A 22,326-nucleotide genomic window follows, 5' to 3' on the forward strand; every position below is an offset into this window, starting at 1 on the left:
TGTCTTTTAATTTCATGGCTGCAGTCACCGTCTGCAGTGATTTTGGAGCCCCCCAAAATAAAGTCTGACATTGTTTCCACTATTTCCCCATCTATTTCCCATCTAGTGATGGGACCAGATGCCATGATCTTAGTTTTCTGAATGTTGAGCTTTAAGCCAACTTTTTCACTCTCCTCTTGCACTTTCATCAAGAGGCTTTTTAGTTCCTCTTTCTGCCATAAGGGTGGTGTCATCTGCATATCTGAGGTTATTGATACTTCTCCCTGCAATCTTGATTCCAGCTTGTGCTTCCTCCAGCCCAGCGTTTCTCATGATGTACTCCGCATAGAAGTTAAATAAGCAGGGTGACAATATACAGCCTTGACGTACTCCTTTTCCTGTTTGGAATCAGTCTGTTGTTCCATGTGCAGTTCTAACTGTTGCTTCCTGACCTGCATACAGGTTTCTCAAGAGGCAGATCAGGTGGTCTGGTATTCCCATCTCTTTCAGAATGTTCCACAGTTTATTGTGATCGACGTAGTCAAAGGCTTTGGCATAGTCAATAAAGCAGAAATAGATATATTTCTGGAACTCACTTCCTTATTCCATGATCCAGCGGATGTTGGCAATTTGACCTCTGGTTCCTCTGCCTTTTCTAAAACCAGCTTGAACGTCTGGAAGTTCATGGTTTACATATTGTTGAAGCCTGGCTTGGAGAATTTTGAGCATTACTTTACTAGCGTGTGAGATGAGTGCAATTGTATGGTAGTCTGAGCATTCTTTGGCATTGCCTTTCTTTGGGAATGGAATGAAAACTGACCTTTTCCAGTTCTGTGGCCACTGCTGAGTTACCCAAATGTGCTGACATATTGAGTGCAGCACTTTCATAGCATTATCTTTCAGGATTTGAAATAGCTCAACTGTAATTCCATCACCTCCATTAGCTTTGTTCGTAGTGATGCTTCCTAAGGCCTACTTGACTTCACATTCCAGGATGTCTGGCTCTAAGTGAGTGATCACACCATCGTGATTATCTGGGTCGTGAAGATTTTTTTTGTACAGTTCTTCCGTGTATTCTTGCCACCTCTTCTTAATATCTTCTGCTTCTGTTAGGTCCATAGCATTTCTGTCCTTTATCCAACCCATCTTTGCATGAAATGTTCCCTTGGTATCTCTAATTTTCTTGAAGAGATCTCTAGTCTTTCCCATTCTGTTGTTTTCCTCTATTTCTTTGCATTGATCACTGAAGAAGGCTTTCTTATCTCTCCTTGCTATTCTTTGGAACTCTGCATTCAGATGCTTGTATCCTTCCTTTTCTCCTTTGCTTTTTGCTTCTCTTCTTTTCACAGCTATTTGTAAGGCCTCCCCAGACAGCCATCTTGCTTTTTTGCATTTCTTTTCCATGGGGATGGTCTTGATCCCTGTCTCCTGTACAATGTCACGAACCTCCGTCCATAGTTCATCAGGTACATCATAGTTCATCAGGTCTATCAGATCTAGGCCCTTAAATCTATTTCTCACTTCCACTGTATAATCATAAGGGATTTGATTTAGGTCATACCTGAACGGTCTAGTGGATTTCCCTACTTTCTTCAATTTAAGTCTGAATTTGGCAATAAGGAGTTCATGATCTGAGCCACAGTCAGCTCCCGGGCTTGGGCATCAGAGGGCAAACACACTGAAACCGTAATCACAGAAAACTAGTCAATCTGATCACACGGACCACAGCCTTGTCTAACTCAGTGAAACTAAGCCATGCCCATGGGGCAACCCAAGACGGGCGGGTCATGGTGGAGAGGTCTGACAGAATGTGGTCCACTGGATAAGGAAATGGCAAACCTCTTCAGTATGAACCTCTCTCAGTTCATGCCTTGAGAACCCCATGAACAGTATGAAAAGGCAAAATAATAGGATACTGAAAGAGGAACTCCCCAGGTCGGTAGGTACCCAATATGCTACTGGAGATCAGTGGAGAAATAACTCCAAAAAGAATGAAGGGATGGAGCCAAAGCAAAAACAATACCCAGTTGTAGATGTGACTGGTGGTAGAAGCAAGGTCTGATGCTGTAAAGAGCAATATTGCATAGGAACCTGGAATATCAGATCCATGACTCAAGGCAAATTGGAAGTGGTCAAACAGGAGATGGCAAGGGTGAATGTCCACATTCTAGGAATCAGCGAACTAAAATGGACTGGAATGGGTGAATTTAACTCAGATGACCATTATATCTACTACTGTGGGCAGGAATCCCTTAGAAGAAACGGAGTAGCCATCATAGTCAACAGAAGAGTCCGAAATGCAGTACTTGGATGCAATCTCAAAAACGACAAAATGATCTCTGACAGTTCCAAGGCAAACCATTCAATATCATAGTGATCCAAGCCTATGCCCCAACCTGTAATGCTGAAAAAGCTGAAGTTGAACAGTTCTATGAAGACCTACAAGACCTTTTAGAACTAACATCCAAAAAAAGATGTCCTTTTCATTATAGGGGACTGGAATGCAAAAGTAAGAAGTCAAGAAACACCTGGAGTAACAGGCGAATTTGGCCTTGGAATACGGAATGAAGCAGGGCAAAGACTAATAGAGTTTTTCCAAGAGATCACACTGGTCATAGCAAACACCCTCTTCCAACAGCACAAGAGAAGACTCTCCACATGGACATCACCAGATGGTCAGCACCGAAATCAGATTGATTATATTTTTTGCAGCCAAAGATGGAGAAGCTCTATACAGTCAGCAAAAACAAGACCAGGAGCTGACTGTGGCTCAGACCATGAACTCCTTATTGCCGAATTCAGACTAAAATTGAAGAAAGTAGGGAAAGCCACTAGACCGTTCAGGTATGACCTAAATCAAATCCCTTATGATTATACAGTGGAAGTGAGAAATAGATTTAAGGGACTAGATCTGATAGAGTGCCTGATGAACTGTGGACGGAGGTTCATGACATTGTACAGGAGGCAGGGATCAAGACCATCCCCATGGAAAAGAAATGGAAAAAAGCAAAATGGCTGTCTGAGGAGGCCTTACAAATACCTGTGAAAAGAAAAGAAATGAAAAGCAAAGGAGGAAAGGAAAGATATAAGTGTCTGAATGCAGAGTTCCAAAGAATAGCAAGGAGAGATAAGAAAGCCTTCCTCAGTGATCAATGCAAAGAAATAGAGGAAAACAACAGAATGGGAAAGACTAGAGATCTCTTCAAGAAAATCAGAGATACCAAAGGAACATTTCATGCAAAGATGGGCTCGATAAAGGACAGAAATGGTATGGACCTAACAGAAGCAGAAGATATTAAGAAGAGGTGGCAAGAATACACGGAAGAACTGTACAAAAAAGATCTTAACAACCCAGATAATCACGATGGTGTGATCACTCACTTAGAGCCAGACATCCTGGAATGAGAAGTCAAGTGGGCCTTAGAAAGCATCACTATGAACAAAGCTAATGGAGGTGATGGAATTACAGTTGAGCTATTTTAACTCCTGAAAGATGATGTTGTGAAAGTGCTGCACTCAATATGCCAGCAAATTTGGAAAACTCAGCAGTGGCCACAGGACTGGAAAAGGTCGATTTTCGTTCCAATCCCAAAGAAAGGCAATGCCAAAGAATGCTCAAACTACCACACAATTGCACTCATCTCACATGCTAGAAAAGTAATGCTCAAAATTCTTAAAGCCAGGCTTCAGCAATACGTGAACCGTGAACTTCCAGACGTTCAAGCTGGTTTTAGAAAAGGCAGAGGAACCAGAGATCAAATTGCCAACATCAGTTGGATCATAGAAAAAGCAAGAAAGTTCCAGAAAAACATCTAATTTCTGCTTTATTGACTATACCAAAGCCTTTGACTGTGTGGATCACAATAAACCTTGGAAAATTCTGAAAGAGATGGGAATACCAGACCACCTGATCTGCCTCTTGAGAAACTTGTATGCAGGTCAGGAACCAACAGTTAGAACTGGACATGGAACAGCAGACTGGTTCCAAACAGGAAAAGGAGTACGTCAAGGCTGTATATTGTCACCCTGCTTATTTAACTTCTGTGCAGAGTACATCATGAGAATCACTGGGCTGGAGGAAGCACAAGCTGGAATCAAGATTGCAGGGAGAAGTATCAATAACCTCATATATGCAGATGACCCACCCTTATGGCAGAAAGTGAAGAGGAACTAAAATGCCTCTTGATGAAAGTGCAAGAGGAGAGTGAAAAAGTTGGCTTAAAGCTCAACATTCAGAAAATGAAGATCATGGCATCTGATCCCATCACTTCATGGGAAATAGATGGGGAAATAGTGGAAACAATGTCAGACTTTATTTTGGGGAGCTCCAAAATCACTGCAGATGATGGGTGATTGCAGCCATGAAATTAAAAGATGTTTACTCTTTGGAAGGAAAATTATGACCAACCTAAATAGCATATTCAAAAGCAGAGACATTACTTTGCCAACAAAGGTCCATCTAGTCAAGGCTATGGTTTTTCCAGTAGTCATGTATGGATGTGAGTGTTGGACTGTGAAGAAAGCTGAGCACCGAAGAATTGATGCTTTTGCACTATGGTGTTGTAGAAGACTCCTGAGAGTCCCTTGGACTGCAAGGAGATCCAACCAGTCCATTCTGAAGGAGATCAGTCCTGGGTGTTCTTTGGAAGGAATGATGTTAAGCTGAAACTCCAGTACTTTTCCACCTCATGGGAAGAGTTGACTCATTGGAAAAGACTCTGATGCTGGGAGGGATTGGGGGCAGGAGGAGAAAGTGGTGACAGAGGATGAGATGGCTCGATGGCATCAGTGACTCGATGGACATGAGTTTGAGTGAACTCCTAGAGTTGGTGATGGACAGGGAGGCCTGGCGTGCTGCAGTTCATGGGGTCGCAAAGAGTCGGACACGACTGAGTGACTGAACTGATCTGAACTGAGAGAAGTCAAACATTTTTTTATATTTTTAAGAGTTCCTTCCTCTTTTTCTGGAAGCCTTGCAGTCGGTTCTGTATCTTTGATGTCCTAAAGCTACAGGGTCGTTTGAGTTTGGAGGTGCTGGCCTGTGAGTGAGCCCTTTCAGTCTGAAAACTTACATCCTTTGTTACTGGAAAATTCATTCTTTACTGTCCTAATTATTTTCTTTCATGTGTTGTCTCTGATATCACTTTGTTCCTACTCTTATCTTTTCATCTGTGTACTTTCTTTGAAGTTTTTTATTTTAATTTACCTTCTTAGTTCTTTATTTACTTAAAGAAGATTCTGTAATGGTGGGTACATTTTTACCTTTGTGAGTACCTTTGTTTAAACCACTGAGTGTGTAGCACCACGAGTGAACCCAGATGTCAGCTGTGGACTGTGAGTGATATTGATGTCATTGTATGTTTATCACTTGTAATAAGCATACTGTCTTCTGGGGCATGTTAATAGAGGAGAGATATGGGGAAGCAGCAGGTTTAGGACAGTTCTTTATACTTTTTTGCTCCATTTTGCTGTGAACCTTCAGTTCAGTTCAGTTGCTCAGTCGTGTCCAACTCTTTGTGACGCCATGAATCGCAGCACGCCAGGCCTCCCTGTCCATCACCAACTCTCGGAGTTCACTCAGACTCACGTCCATTGAATCAGTGATGCCATCCAGCCATCTCATCCTCTGTCGTCCCCTTCTCCTCCTGCCCCCAATCCCTCCCAGCATCAGAGTCTTTGCCAATGAGTCAACTCTTCGCATGAGGTGGCCAAAGTACTGGAGTTTCAGCTTTAGCATCATTCCTTCCAAAGAAATCCCAGGGCTGATCTCCTTCCGAATGGACTGGTTGGATCTCCTTGCAGGCCAAGGGACCCTCAAGAGTCTTCTCCAACACCACAATTCAAAAGCACCAATTCTTTGGCGCTCAGCCTTCTTCACAGTCCAACTCTCACATCCATACACGACCACAGGAAAAACCATAGCCTTGACTAGATGGACCTTTGTTGGCAAAGTAATGTCTCTGCTTTTGAATATGCTGTCTAAATCGGTCATAACTTTCCTTCCAACGAGTAAGCGTCTTTTAATTTCATGGCTACAGTCACCGTCTGCAGTGATTTTGGAGCTTAAACTGACCTAAAAGATAAAATAGTTGAAAGGAAAAAAAATTTGGTAATGATGTTTTCAATTTTGAGCTTACCCATTTTTCTCTTGCACTTTTTCTAATCATCCTGTTTTTCATCTCCTGATTATGACATCATCTTGAACATCTCTGTGTATATAGAGTAAAAGTTTCTGAAAGCTCATCAGTGTTCTTGAGTTTTCTAGCTCATTGGTGTTATACTGCCGTTTATCTTAGTCTTGTAGGCTCCCAGAGGAACTGTACAAAGCTGATGAGGACCCCTGAGTAAGTTGGGCAGGCCTGTCCATCATTGTCCTGCTGGTTGGGTAGTAAGGAGCCAGCTGTTCACATGGAGGAACCCCTCATCCAAGCAGGTGAAGGTCCTTGTTCCGGGGCACCAGTCTTCACAGTAACTGTTCTAGTTCTGTCTTATTCATTTAGTTTCTCCTAATAACCTGACACTGATCTCTTATCTGGGAAGAGTTGGGATTAACACTTGGTTGCTAATGTTCTGTGTTCAGGATGCAGACATTGCAAGGAGAGTATCAGCTGATCATGAAGGACTTCAAATCAATCCTTCTGTTTTCAGCAGCATCTCAGTTCCATTCTGACCAGCCAGGTGTTTCCCAGTCTGGATCTTCTGGTGCTCTGACAGGTGGCTGGCCTCTCCACGGGCAGGCCCCCTGTCCATCTCTGGGTGGCACCCTCTCTCTGCCCTCGTGCAACTTCTCTTTGCTCTAGAAATCTCTCCTCCACTTTTCCTCTTCCTGTTCTCATCTTTGTGGAGTCGTACCTTCATGGTCCCTGTGAAATATTAATGGGGTCTCAAGAAGAAAAGAATCACACGTAGTCTGTGCTTTTGATCCAGAATATTTTGTTTCTTCAACCTGTGTTTTCCACTTGCATCTCCCCCCCCCCTCCAATCTATCTTCAGATCCTTAATTTGTTTATAGTAATAATTGGTTTTGGCCTGGGGGGTTGGAGTTGCTGTCTTTTTATATTCATAGAGAGTGACTTAAACCCTTCCTACATCTTCTGAATTTTCTGTTACTATCACCACACTATTTCTCCATACCCATTTGTTCTAACTAGCCAAAGACCTGTGAATTGTCCCAGGACTTGTTCTGAAGAAAGATTTGTTTGGCCTTCTAGTTTATTCTCACTATCCAGAGTTTATTCTTAATCCTTGTCAAGCACACTTTAGAAGAACCAAGTTTCAAGATAGTTGTTGACTGATAGGTTTGATGTCTCTGGCTTCAGTTTTAATACATCTGTCCTAGGGAGGTACATGGTTGCTTCTTGAAGAGAACCTTAGTGATAAAGGACATGGATGGAATGTTTGCTACAATCATTTTTGGTTTTACTTTTGTTTTTTGTGTTTTTTTGGTTCTGTATTGTTTTTGGTGCTAAAACAAGGATTGGCGTCAGGGTTTAAATTGGCTAAATATTTATAAATTACAGTGATGATTAAAATAGGAAAGGTTTTTTAAAGTTTAGATATCTTTAAAAGGCATTTGCAATAGTTCTTTATAAACCTGATAAATTTAGTTGCTAAGGTTATATTTCACAAGGTATATGATGATTTGATGGTTAGTTTCCTTTTGTATTAAAGTGGTGAGAGTTTCAAAGATTCTGAAATAGACCAATTATAATTACTTTTATTCAGGTACTGAATATGAGAGTAAATATATAATCATCTGGTTTGCATGTGATGAAGAGGGGACTGTTCTGTATTTTTTTTACAAGACTCAATGGCAGTCATGATATTTCCATTTCTTTGAGCTTGTTCACAAAAATATAGAGCTAATTGTGGTTCTTTAAGAAAACATGTTCTAGATAAACAAAGATTATGTCTTTTATTTTTGAAAAATAGGAGCAGATGTCTCAAGTATTAGATGCCATGTTTGAAAAATTGGTTAAAGAAGGGGAACATGTAATTGATCAAGGTGATGATGGCGACAACTTTTATGTAATTGATAGGTAAGTTTTATATAACTTTGTTCCTGAAACATAATGAACCTTTTGTGAAAATCTTAATGTGTTATAATGACTGACGGATTAACATACAATAATTGCTATTGCCTGTCTATCCTTATTCCTATGTAACTGAGCCTATAAACCTGCTTTAAACTCGTGTAAGGAAACTGTGCTAGATCAAGGAAAGAGGTATAATGTATGGATGACTTGACTTTTGGTGAATCAATAAATCTCAGTCATTTACTGGGAGCCTCCTCATTTGTTAAGTTTACTTGAGGGCCAGTTACGCCTGTCACAGAATTGGGTACTCTTGTTAACATGAAACCAGCAGTGTGATACAGCATCTGGGATATGGTATCCATATAACTCAATCTGCTATTATGTTTTCTAAAAAGTTTCCTTTATTATTGCTTAATGAAGTGAAGCATGCTCATGGTTTAAAAAATTCAAATTCAGAAGGACCTAAGGTGAAAGGGTAGTCTCTCTTCCTACCGCTCTAGCGTCATCTCATCAACAGAGTGAGTAGTTTGAGCCCTTCCAGAAGTTGTTTATGCTTTTTCTATTTGTCTGTTAAAAACTCTACAGAGAAATTATTTAAGTGAGAAGGTTTGTATTTATATTGAAAATACAATTTCAGAAAACTGAAGTTGTGTTTCACTTCATCAAAGAACAGTGTGTTTTAAGCAAAACTTGGATAACAACCCTAAAATGTTAAAGGAGAGCAGCCTGAGCTGAGCCTTCATTTCTCCACTTCTGTTAAGCAGTGAGGAAGTGTTTATGAGCTGTTTGGAATCCTTAGCCTCTCCCGTTTGTGTAGAACATGGATCATCTCCCAGTCTGACTTGCTGGGTTACACTGGCTTCCCTGGGCCCAGCTGTGTTCTATTCAGAGGCCTCACAGGAAGCCCCCTCACCTGTCTGTGTCGGCTCTGTTCCCCGCTCTGGGCTGTGGGACGCGCCTTTCATGCATCAGGACCACATGCTCTGTGACTCCTTCAGCCCCTCATCCCTTAGACCTTGGTGACCTGTAGGGGCTGCATTAGCCAGGGCTGGAGGGGGACTCTGTGATTTTAGAATGGTCTCACGTGTAAATTAAAGTCACGATTCTGGTACCATTAGCAGCTTTCATCAGCGAAACACCTCAGAAATTCACTGTTTAATTGTATTGAATAGTAGGAGTATATGAGAACTCCAGATACCGTACAGGAATCACTTTGGTATGGTTGGTATTTTGACTATAAAACCTCCTTACGTTAGTGCACAGTGCCTTCCCTTAGTTCCTCATCACCCTTTTGAAGGATGAAAATTCTCAGGCACACAAAAGTGATGCGAGTCTGGAAGGTCACGCAAATGAGTGCGGGCCGACCCAGCACCCAGGTCTCTTGGCCGCCGTGTGTGGTCTTTCTGTGACTCTGCACTGCCCGGGGCCTCATGTTCTCAGGGGAGAAATCAGTAGGAAAAGCAGCACATAGTGTTTAACTGATTTTTTAGACTGATGTGATTTTAACAGGACTGGTAGCTCACTGCACTTCTCATCAGCACATTTGTTGTATATTTTATCCTACTCAAATTAGAAAAATGTAGAAAACGGTTTAAGTGCAAATGTATAAATAGAGAAATTAATCTGTACTTGAAAAATAACTGTCCATGAGACAAATTCTAGAAAGAATCCCTGAAACAGCCATTCTAGTCATGAATTATATTAAAAACCGGTTATTCTTATTCATGAATATCTTTTGTCCAATACCTCGTGTGTTTGCTTTTGTTGCATATTTACCATCTGTAATCCTTTCCTAATCTTAAAAGCACTCCCTGTTTTGTCTTTGCTAGACTTTAGCCAATAGAATAAAGCCAAAGAATTTTCTCCTGTCTGACCTCACAGGTGTTTCAGCAAACCATGAAGCCATGTTCCCTGAACAGATACAGTACATGAAAAGACAGTCTTCCACAGAGAGAATGAAGTTAATAGAAATAAAACATCAGGAGTGCAGTGACATGCAAACAGCGTTTTATTTGCTAGAAAAAGGAACCCAATTAAAAGATAAGCGCAAAAAATCTAGAAGACCAGGATCGGATATTTAGTCTGAATTTCTACCACCTTCAGATGGGCGGTTGGTCTAACATACAGGGCCAGATGATATAAAGTGCCAGAGAATAAATTTTGCAGGCTTTGCAGGCCATAAGGTCTGTGTTGGAACTACCCACGTCTGCTCATGTGGCACAGGTCAGCTACAGAGAGTGCAGAAACAGCCAGCGTGTTTGTCTTTCCGGTGAAGCTTGACTTACAGCAGCAGGCAACCAGTCTTGGGCCCCAGCTTGCCAGCGCCCCCTTTAGATCATAAAGGACCCTGTAGGTACTGTACAGTAATGGCTGACCAGATTGTTAGAGCTATATTCTTTTTTAAGATTATTTTCTTCTGATCTCAAAAGTAATGCATGTTCGTTTTGGAAACAAACTTTTCAGTTAACACGTGAATGTCACTAGCCTCCATGATTCTTAAACTCAGAGCTCATTGAGGTCAGCAGATTCACATGCATTCCTTCAGATGGTTTTCTTTGCCTGTTCTCTTTGGTTGCAGTCAGTTATATTTTCATCCCTTATTTTTTATCTTAAGTGTGTGTTGTTTACTCTCATTGCCCCCAGCAGGCCCATGTACAGACTTCACTCTAGTCCCATTGATGGTGTCTTCTTCCTGCTTGTCCGGAACAGGCTGTGTCTTTGTCATGTATTGATGCCCTTCTATTACTGTTTGTCATCAGAGAGGAAAGGAAAGGAAGAGCCCGTCCCCAGCTGTCACCCTTGGGGATGTGCCCTCAGTCTCAGGGACGGCTCCTGTCACTTCCTGCACCTTCGGAAGGCTTCCAGTGCATCTATCCAGCTCCCGCTGCTCCCAGGTGTAAAGACCTCTGCAAGGATGGAGAAGCTGGGAGCAGTGGCTTTTTTGGAGAAAACTGAATGGCTGGACCAGGGCAGAAGGGAACTTCCCACTGTTCATCCTTCTAGACATTTAAAATTTTAATCAAGTGAATGTGTTATGATGTCTGAGCAAGAAGACCAAGCAATAAGTAATTCTTAAAAAATGAATGAGATTTTATTGCCAAAGGCTCATGTTTTGTTGTGATGAGACTTGACTTGAATTACTTTTACATCTTCTTTTTCATGCATCCACCAGAGGAACATTTGATATTTATGTGAAATGCGATGGTGTTGGACGGTGTGTTGGCAACTATGACAATCGTGGGAGTTTTGGCGAACTGGCCTTAATGTACAACACACCCAGAGCAGCTACAATCACTGCTACCTCTCCTGGTGCTCTGTGGGGTTTGGTGAGTGAAGTATTTATTTGACCTGAATGTCATTTGTGAAAAATCATTATGCTAGCAGCCAGGTAGCTGCAGTATTTTAGTTTTAATAGGTAGATGGTTTGGGGATCACCATCGGTCATCAGAGAATTTATTAAGCAACTAATAGGTGCTCCTAAATGCTCCTCTTTTACGCATTCTTAAAAACCAGCCAGTCACACAAATAAACAGAGGCTTCAATGCTGTTTTTTTCTGGTAGGTTTCTGTGGTAGGTATAATATCTCTGGTTCCAAGCGCGGTCCCCTGCCTTGTAGCATCTCTATCAACTAGGAACTTGCTGGAAATGCCCGTTGAGGCTCCACTCACTGATTCAGGCCTGCTGACTCAGAAACTGGCTATGGGACTCCACAATCTGTATTGGAGCAAGTCCATCACATGAGTCTCATGCCTGCTTGAGATAACCACTGAAAACGGAGACTCTTTGTGTAGTATAAATTGATTGGTAACAACCCTGCATTGACAAGCAACTGTGTAGAGAAAAAACACTCAATATCTGTGTTTCTCACGTGGATGCATGTCAGAATTACTTAGAGGTGTTAAAAAAGAAATTCTCTTACCTAGGCTCCATTACACACAAACTTATTCAACTCTCAGGGTTGGAACTCTCAGACCTGGGCTTTTAAAGTAAATTTCTTGAGGGAGGCTCAGAAGGGAGGGAATATATGTATAGTTATAGGTGATTCACATTGTTGTACAACAGAAACTAAGACAACATTGTAAAGCAATTATACTCCAATTTTTAAACAATCCATCCAAAAAGAAAAATTTCCTAATGATGCCTTTTCTAAAAGGCTTAAAGTTTGGTTTAAAGATTTGAGTGAGGGACATTCTTTTCATCAAAGATCTTAGGAGACAAAGTAGCAGATCCGAGTAAAGCTGGTTCTGGACTCTGGTTAAGCTGGTGCTTAGGGATCACCTGGAAATTTAGTTAAAAAGCAGAATCTGACTCATAGGGTCTGGCATGAGGCCTGTGATTCTGCATTTCTCACACGCTCCCAGGAGGCACCAGGGGCTGCTGGTGCCCAGAACACACTTTAAGTAGCCTTGATTTAAGGGAATGTGGATACTACTTGTGTTTTCTTTTGAAATTGTTGATAACATCCCACCCTATGGTTCTGACATGAGTTTATTTGGTTATTTCTCTCAAATCCTTTTGTGGAAGGAGGCAAGGTTGAAGTAACAGGAAAGTTGTTAAAACCTCCTTTTCAAGATCTGTAGTCTCACGGAAGTTACGCATGGTTCAGTCATCACTGAGCCTTTGACTCCGAGGTGAATTCAGCCAATAAAAATATCTCTTGATCAGAGAAACAAGACTTGTGCATTTCTTCTTCTGAGACCCAGGCAGCTACTGTTTACTTCTTAAAAATGTCATGAGTCACTTTTTAAGTGGTGCAAGCAAAATTGGAATTGTTTCAGGTGGAAGGGAGCTTGTCCTCTGAAGTGTCTTAAGGATAATCAGAGATTTGAATACCCAAAGCCGGCAAAATAAACACTCAAAACCAGTAGACTTGGCCCTTAGGAAGTGTTTACGCAGTGTCACAAGGGTGGGTTGTGATCTGTTTCCTTAAAGGAGGTACCATTTAAAATTTAATCATCCTGGTGGGCTTGCCAGGCAGGGTCAGATTGTCACATGATCAGGAAGGCTCCTCATGCACATCCTTGGAACAAGGTCACATACTTAGCGGGTTGGCCCTTCGAGTACTGATAGTTCTCAGCCCTGGAAGGAACCTTAAACTAGGGACAGAGGTCCAGCCATTTCCAGGTATATGTGATATTTATGTTCTCAGGAAGGGTGAAGGATTCTTCAGTTTTTTTGTTTTTTTTTTTACTAATCTGTACCTGTTTGAAGATCTCTTGGAGGAGGGCATGGCACCCCACTCCAGTATTCTTGCCTGGAGAATCCCCATGGACAGATGAGCCTGGTAGGCTACAGTCCATGGGGTTGCAAAGAGTCGGACACGACTAAGCAACTAAGCACACACCCGTTTTAAGCTCTGTAGAGGTGAGCAGTTTGTGATGATCACCTTAGGGTATGTGTATAAGTGAAGTTGGTGTTTTTTTAAAATTATAGTCATTAACATAATTAATACTTCAAATCTGCTTTCTTAGCAGCTGGCCTAACTAGCCCCTTTTCAGACAAAGTCAAATAGAAAAGGAATTTTGCTTTTGAGACCAACAGGTTGGAGCTCTGCCATGTAAGTGCAGGTGCGAAGATAAGCAAATCTCAAGAGAAAAGTCCTTTGTAGAATAGTCCAACTTTGTAAATAAGTCTAGGTCACGGTTAGCCTTGGGGGATTAACTGATCTACATGACCATGCTGGTGATTCAGAGAGGTGACGATTGAAATGACTGGGGTGAAAACATTTGAAATGGGACTTTCTGGATTTTATTGATATGTCACAGTGAGTGTGAAGAGGTGGGCCACCAGTAGAAGATTTTTCTTGAGACACATAGCATGTTGCCGTGGTTAATTTCTAAATTGCTAACCCATTTCTTGTCTTCTCTGTTTTGTAATAAACCTTGTTCATAAAATGGTGTTGCAGCTGCTTCCCAGACCTGTTTATGTATCAGAGTCACTTGGGGAGCTTTCATGAAATGCAGATTATTATAGAGCGCTGTTTGCAGAGATTTTGAGTCATTAAAATCTGGGATCTTAGAAACCTTTTTGAAAAAAACACAAGCCTGCAGAGCCAGGCTTGGAAATTATTTCAATAATTTTATTTGTTATCTTGAAAAATTTTTTTCTTTTTTAAAAAATGATTGAGTGCAAGTCCAAATCACAGCCCTTATAAAATTGTAGTAAACTAAATTAGAAGACAGGATGTTTAATTTCCTAGATACTTACATCCACACTGGCATTTTTCTCTATCCTATCAGTTCATTTGGTGGCTCAGAGGTTAAAGCGTCTGCCTGGAGTGTGGGAGACCCGGGTTCAATCCCTGGGTCGGGAAGATCCCCTGGAGAAGGAAATGGCAACCCACTCCAGTACTCTTGCCTGGAGAATCCCATGGACAGAGGAGCCTGGTAGGCTACAGTCCATGGGGTCGAAAAGAGTCGGACACGACTGAGCGACTTCACTTTCACTTTCAATATGTTGTCATAGTAATTATTAATTAAAGAACATATCCCTGTTAATTTTATTTTGTATTAAAAGTATAGTTGTTGATCAGTGTATGCCAAACTAACATAATTCTGAGAGCTCTTAACTAAGAACTAATATAATGTTTTGTAGGAATTTTTAAAATGTAAAATTTGTAGGAAGACCATTTTTTGAGCCATTACCTATAAAGTTTTCCCTCGTTCCTCAATTCAGTGTTGGATCCTTGAGATTAAGTAGTATAAACATAGGAACATTTGAGGAAAATGAACATGATAAACACTGGAATCAAAGTCTACTCAAGAAAGTTGTAGTTTCTCTGTGCACAGTTTTAAAAAAGAAAACTGACATGTGGATGTGACAAAAAATCCTAGAGTCAATAATTTTTCAAGCTGTCTTTACATTGTAATTGCATGATTTAAAAACATTTTCTAATACTACTGGTTTCCATGTATTTTTTTTTAACTGCAGCCCACAGGAAACACGAGGAAATGTCACAACCAGTGCGTGTGTGTGTGTGTGAAACAGATACATAACAACACTTTACTAAAAGGGATGCACACCCAGATTTTCTGTTTTGTTTTTTAAATAAAAGGCTGGTCATGGGTGAAGGGGTTCAAAAGGTACAAACTTCCAGTTAAAAATACAGCCTAGGGACGTAACGTACAGTATGGTGTCTGCAGTTAATAATACTGTATTGTATAGTTGAAAGTTGCTATAAGAGTACATCTTTAAAGTTCTCCTCACAAGAAAAAGAATTCTGTAACTATTTATGGTGACAGATATTAAGTACTTATTGTAGTGATCATTTCACAACGGATACAAATACTGAATCATTATGTCCTACGCCTGAAACTAGTATGATGCTGTATGCCAGTTATATCTCAAAAAAAAAAAGAAAAAAAGCTCACCACGTCCCACTGAACTTTAACACTCCAGGGCTGTTATCTATAACAAAAGAACTCAGTGCTAGTTTGAACTCATAAAAACTGAGTAGAATGTTGGTCGCCAGGGGCTGGGGGGCGTAATTATAAAATGAATATGTTCTGAAGACCCAGTGTACCTGATGATTATAGGTAACAATACTGTCAATATATTTGAAAGCTGCCAAGAGAATAAATCTTAAATGTCACCACACACCAAAAAAATGACAATTATTTGTGGTAGTAAGTAACCCTACTGTGGTAATAATTTTACAATATATATCAAATCAACATGTTGTATACCTTAAACAATATTACAAGTCAATTGTATCTCAAAAAGCTGGGGAGAAAAAGAAAACAGAAGCTGGTATTTTTTTAATGGTGCAACAGCACCACCTCGTGGGTTTAGCCCACTAGTTACATGTTGGTCAGATCTCTGTTCTGAATTAAAAGTAAACTGTTGCTTTCCTTCAAAAGCATGAAAATAACATTTTATATGGTTCTATATTAATGCTTAAGGAAATAAAAATATGAAATGAGTTGTATTAGAAGTATAATAATATTAATCTTTTATTTTGAAAATCTTCAATTATTGTTTGTTTCTTACAGGGAATAAAATGAAACTATCTCTTCAAACTTTCTTTCCTCATAAAGTCTACCTTTTAATTGTCTTCATATTTGATATTCTGCCTTTAGGACAGGGTAACCTTCAGGAGGATAATTGTAAAAAATAATGCCAAAAAGAGAAAAATGTATGAAAGCTTTATTGAGTCACTGCCATTCCTTAAATCTTTGGAAGTAAGTATATGTTTGTGCTTTTATTTTATTTTGCTTTAAAAGCTTCTGTTTTGTTAGGAATGCTTAGCTCTGCAGAAGGTTTCTTTGAATAATAATCTATCTATATTTTCACTTGAAAAGATTACATTGTTTTAATAGCTTAGTATTTCTTTTACTGCCTGTAACTGTATCTATTTTGTTGTTTACACATAATAGACTCTTGGGAGCAGCTACAGCAGATTTGTATGAGATCTCTTCTAAAAGCAGACTTAAACTAATCACATAAATGTAGGCAGTAGCCTTTACAGGAAGAGGTTATCTAAATACAGAATGTCCTCACTGCCCTCTCCTTCCTTATTCCTTTCCTCTTAAAATTGGCATCCCGAGGTCTCTCTTTCTTTTTGCAGGCTGCACTTATTCCCGTGCTGTACTTGTCAAATCCCCTGGCTTTAAATGTCTATTATGTTGATGCCTCTTAAAACTGACATCACTGTGCAAGGCCCCACCCAAGCCAGGCTTATTTAACATTGCATATTTAACATTTCCTCTAGGATATCTAAAAGATATCTCAAACTGACAAGTCCCAAACATCCTTCCTTCTCTTCCCCACCTGAGTGACAGTAATACCATCCTTCCAGCCTCTCGGCCAGAATCCTTGGGGTTGACAGACCTACCTGCTGACATGTCCCTATGTTGGCTTGTCAGTATTCACCTGGTAGAAATTCAGGCCTCGTTTCAGAATGCATATTGGGCAGCTCATCTTCTCCAGCAGCAGATCTGTTTAAGTAAAAATAGGTCAGAGTTGGAAATTCAAATGCCTTCAGAGTTAGGCAAGTAACAAAGAAGAAAACCAAGCCAGGATGGGACTTTGGTAAACTGGAGAGCATGTGCTCCATCTTAAGAAACAGCTGCTGGTGCACCAGAGTTTATTTATGCCACATGAAAATATGGGCTGAGTGTTGCTGACAGTTCTGATTTTTCAAGAGAAGCTGGAAATTCAAGTTTTTATGAAAAATTTGTTTAAAATGCTGGCACGTAATTCATATAATGGGGCTTCTCTGATAGCTCAGCGAGTAAAGAATCTGCCTACAAATGCAGGAGACACAGGAGACATGGGTTCAATCCCTGGGTTGGGAAGATCCCCCTGGAGTAGGAAATGGCAACCTACTCCAGTATTCTTGCCTGGTAAAATCCATGGACAGAAGAGCCTTGTGTCCATGGAGTCACAAAGAGTTGGACACCACTGAGCGATTGTGCTTTTTATATTAATTAGGTTTATTAATATGAACACACACATTGCTCAGTTTATTTGGCCTGTAGGCTACCATTTTTAAACCCATGAAATAGTTAAGATTACCTGATTAGTTTGTTTCATACAGTTCTTCATCCGTCTCCACAGGGATTGGTTCTAGGACCTTGGTGGATACCAAAGTCTGCAGATGCTCAAGTCCCTTACAGCAGACCCTCCATGGCCCTGGGTTCCACATTTGTGGATATGGAGGGGCAACTGTATATTTACTGGAAAAAATCTGTAGATAAGTAGACTGTGCACAGTTCAAACCCATATCATTGAGGGGTCAACTGTATTATCCTTTTTCCTTTATAGGTTTCTGAACGCCTGAAAGTGGTAGACGTGATAGGCACCAAAGTATACAACGATGGAGAACAAATCATTGCTCAGGTATAATACTTTTTATGGAGCTCAGTTTGAGGTTATTTTCCAAAAGATTCTTATATATTCTAAGTCTTAATAAAATTTTCATTGTCCATAATTAGTATGTAGTGGTGCATTAATATAATTATTTCCTGCCAAATGTATTTAAAATGGCTTAATTTATAGCCATCAAGCTATCTGAATGTTTTTATTTTTTTTAATTAAATCTTAAGGAAATATATATTAAATCATCCAATAGATTTAGGCATAATTTTATATTTGTACCAGACATGAAGGTCACATGTATATAGAGAATTAAGATGTCATTTATAACAGGGGAAAAAAACTGGTAATCGTTCCATAACATTTATTAATAAGGACCCAGAAGGTGCATTGGAAGGTGTAAAGTTCTGCACAATCAGTTCACTGGTGAAACCGTGAAATTAACCAAGAAGGGGACATGTTGCACCATGTACTTCACTGGCTGCCAGGCACTGAGGGGGCCGGCATGCTCTTGAACCCATAATGCTTTTCTCAAATCCCATTTAGAACCTGAAGCAATACACATATTGGTTAGAACAGACCTACCCAGAAGTAGGATTTATAGAAACGGTTAGAGTTTACAGATAAAAGCATATCGATGATACTGCTAATTTCCTAGTTACAAACAGGTTTTTTAGGAACTTCCCTGGTAGTTCAGTGGTTAAGACTTCACCTTCCAAAGCTAGGGGTGCGGGTTCAATCCCTGGTTGGGGAGCTAAGATCCCACATGCCTCATGGCCAAAAACCCAAGACATAAAAAAAAACAAAAAACCAAAAAAACCAAAAAACCACAGAAGCAGTTTATAACAAATTGAATTTGTTTATTCAATAAAGACTTTAAAAAAAACAGGTTTTTAACAAATTGGGTAATTTTCCTATTAATATTATACTATATTGTAATATTTATCTAAAATATTGTCTCTTTTCATACATGTGAAACAAGATTCAAGGTCTGGGAGGCCGAGAAAAGAATCAGTTTAGAAGGCAAATAAACAAGTACATCGGTCAGTCTTCCCCCTCTGCCACCCCCAGTCCGTCAAATTAGAGAACAAGGCTGAGATTCCATGATACAAATTGAAAAGCTGCAAAGCATAGAGCACTTTTGAAATGACTTTTCCCAATTATTTTGGGAATTATAGATTCACAGCATGCTGCAAAAAAAACAAAAACAAACCACGAAGTCCCATGTGCTCTTGACCCAATCTCTCCCAGTGCATTTTGTATCACTAGTACAACATCAAAACTAGCAAACTGACATTGACCCAACCGACCAACAGAACTTAACTCATTAGTTTTACATGCAATTTGAGCATGTTTTAAAAATGAAATTACATGGCAGTTGATAGACCTTTTATGATTTAAGACACTTGAATATTTCACATGAAGGTCTTAGAGAAAGCCTGATAAAAGGTAAGGGAAAAGACATATGTATACTGAGACTTTATTAAAGGTATCTTTAGATAGTTGTCTTTTAAGCGTTTATAAACATACATGTCTGCACTATAGTATAATGGAGACTCTGCATTCCTTATGATATATTACAATCTGATACTGTATTTCTTGAATTGTAGTAAAGAGTTTTGAAATACCTGAGTTTCTCCAGAATCACTTTGAGAGGCTTAGGGAAGTCAATGTCATCTTTTGTATTACATTACTTAATTCATAAGGCATCATTGGAAATCAAGGAAATTTGTTCAAAAAAGAAAACAAGCAAACGCAGCTATGTAGTTAGAAACGGCAACACTTTCTTTGAGAAGTCTTTCTGGGCCTTGAGGTGGGCTGTCAGTAACCCAGCATCTAAAATTTGGTCCCCAGCCTGCAGGACAGGCATCAGGGCCCACACACACCGCTTTGTCTGCCTGCTTTCTCCACTTGCGGAGTTGCTGGATTATCTTGGGTTGCCATGCTCTGGCTTCATAGGTTAGGAACGACCCAGGGTGGCACATTTCAGCATAGGAGCAGCTGACAGAGGCGACACTGCTGGGAAACAGGGCTCACGTTTCTGACCATGTCTGTGCTTTATCCAGGCTGCAGTTTGAGCGAAATTCTTACCTTGGTGTTAGTTGCTATATTTTCTTGCTAGTTTTAGCAGAGATGCTCTAGTAGACAGTATATCATTTCAGATGATTTTACAAATGAAATTGTTACACGATAATTGTTGATCATAACATCTCAACTTAGGAGGGGCCATAACCTGTTCTGTGGGGTTTCAGCTTTCAGGAGATGATCTGTAAACTGGCATGGGATTGATTTCAGAGTGTGGTGGGCAGCAGGATTGCTGTCAACTAAAGTTGGATTTTTCACCCTCTGTTTTTATTCTATTCTGACAGGGAGACTTGGCTGATTCTTTTTTCATTGTAGAATCTGGAGAAGTGAAAATTACTATGAAAAGGAAGGTAAGTCCTAAAAATCCATGAAATATTAACAAGTAACATAATAGACTTTTTTTTTTTTTTCCTGACTAAGCTTCATTCTGTTTTTCTTAAGCTGAGTGAACGCTAACACTTTCCATCACCTTGTCAGGGTAAGTCAGAGGTGGAGGAGAACGGTGCAGTTGAAATCGCTCGGTGTTCTCGAGGGCAGTACTTCGGCGAACTGGCTCTGGTAACGAACAAGCCCCGAGCCGCTTCCGCACACGCCATCGGGACCGTCAAATGTTTAGGTAGGACTCACGGCCCAGGGCACACTTGCCCCAGTTGAAATCCTTCTGTGTGCATTGTACGTATTCAGAGTCACACTGATTATTTTACTGGGTTCACAAGTTTTATGGTCCCAACAGAATACAAGATTAGGATTCATTGCACTGTCAAGCCAATTTGTGGAAGCCAACTTCTTAGAAAACTTTTCACACACATATACATTGTTCTTTTTTATAGACATGAAATAACATTTTAGTATGTTGTTAAGATAAGAATTCTGAGTACCAAGCTTTACATCTAATTTTTCAAATGAACAATATGCACTGTGTTCCATTTCTGCTAAAAACCCCCTCAAACAGCACTTTAATAAGGTATACTAAGTTCTGCAGGGGAAGTTAAAATGTCTAGGAAAAGTTTCTCATCCTAGGGTTAGGAAACAAGAGTTCAAGTGTGTCATAGCACAATGAAAATCTTGTTCAGCTGTTTATTACTTCTGTGTACCACAAAGAAATGCCATGAACAGAAGGGCCATCTTCAGCTGGAAGGCATCTATATATAGCAGAGATTTTATATGTGAGAAATAACTTATTTTAGTAATGAAAAATATAACTCAGGAGATATTAATACAGATGACATTTTCTTTAAGAAAACTAGTCAATGCTCTGTAATGACCTGTATGGGAAAAGAATCTAAAAACAGTGGATACATGTCTATGTATAAACTGATTCACTTTGCTGTACAGCAGAAAGTAATAAACATTATAAATCAACTATACACCAATAAAAATTAATTTAAAAAGTAATTAGCTACTCTGTACTCTTCGTCCACAGTTCAGTAGAATAAATTTAGCTTCAGTGTTAAGATTTGCAAGTATCCCCAGAATTTTCTTAGAGAAGTTGTTTTTTAAATGATTTTAAATAAGTATAGTATTACTCTAGTGTTACACTTGGATGAAAAAGAAAAATTTAGAAGCTGACAGGTAATTTCTCTGAGTAGATAGAGGTGTTAGACAGTAGGGAGTAAAGATGATGTGAGTGAAATCCCATTACTTTTTTTCTATAATAAAATATATATTCACATTAAATTTGAGAAATACAGAAAGGTAGGAAAAACTAAGAGTTACCCAGTACCACCACCACCCAGCAATTTCCTCATCCTATTATAATTCCTTATCATCCTTTTTTATTTGTATGTTTTCAGCTTTAAATCAGTTTTGTAAACTGCTTCTTTCATTCATTATAGCTTAGGCATTTTCTCATGTTTATTACATCAAGTATTAACATTGCTTAAATACACACTGAATTATTTACTCACTTCCCACTGTTACATAATTTTTGAGTTTTGGCTCCATTTTGCGCGGTGGAGGAGAGCTTTTCTGTGGGGGTGTGTGCATATACTGCTTTTTCACATGATAGGATTTTTCCTGAGAAATGCTTTTTGGAATTGGGTTTTCTTTTTATGGTTTTTGATATCTATTGCCATATCACTTGTATTTGCACTTATTTGCATGCTGCCAGCAGTGCAAGAATTTCCATTCACTCTATTGTAAACACTGCCTTTTTTAGTTCTGTAAATTTAAGAAGCAAAAACAAAAGAATTTTAATTTGTATTTCAATGATAGTATGATTATATTTTCATATAAATTCAGTTTTTAAAAATGCTCGAGACAAGCAATCTAAGCAACATAGAGCATATACTTACAGAAGTGGACAAAATCATTATTTGGACTGCCATTTTGAATTGACTAGACCCTAGTATAAAAGAGTAAAAAATTGTAAAGGGCAACATCTGGTCTTCACAGCATTGCATTGTAAACC

At 39.6% G+C, this 22,326-nt stretch overlaps 1 protein-coding gene across 1 annotated transcript in view; it reads left to right on the forward strand.

Moving 5' to 3' along the window:
• Positions 1-22,326, forward strand: part of PRKAR2B (protein kinase, cAMP-dependent, regulatory, type II, beta) — a 107,664-nt gene that overhangs the window by 83,031 nt on the left and 2,307 nt on the right. The window contains exons 8-13 of the mRNA XM_010841501.1: positions 7,912-8,018; positions 11,188-11,341; positions 16,094-16,195; positions 17,781-17,855; positions 20,201-20,266; positions 20,394-20,532. Coding sequence (XP_010839803.1) covers positions 7,912-8,018; positions 11,188-11,341; positions 16,094-16,195; positions 17,781-17,855; positions 20,201-20,266; positions 20,394-20,532 — 643 coding nt within the window. The remainder of the gene's footprint in view (positions 1-7,911; positions 8,019-11,187; positions 11,342-16,093; positions 16,196-17,780; positions 17,856-20,200; positions 20,267-20,393; positions 20,533-22,326) is intronic.

The sequence above is a fragment of the Bison bison genome, unplaced genomic scaffold (genome assembly GCF_000754665.1).
Source record: "Bison bison bison isolate TAMUID 2011002044 unplaced genomic scaffold, Bison_UMD1.0 scf7180017864162, whole genome shotgun sequence".
NCBI lineage: Eukaryota > Metazoa > Chordata > Mammalia > Artiodactyla > Bovidae > Bison > Bison bison.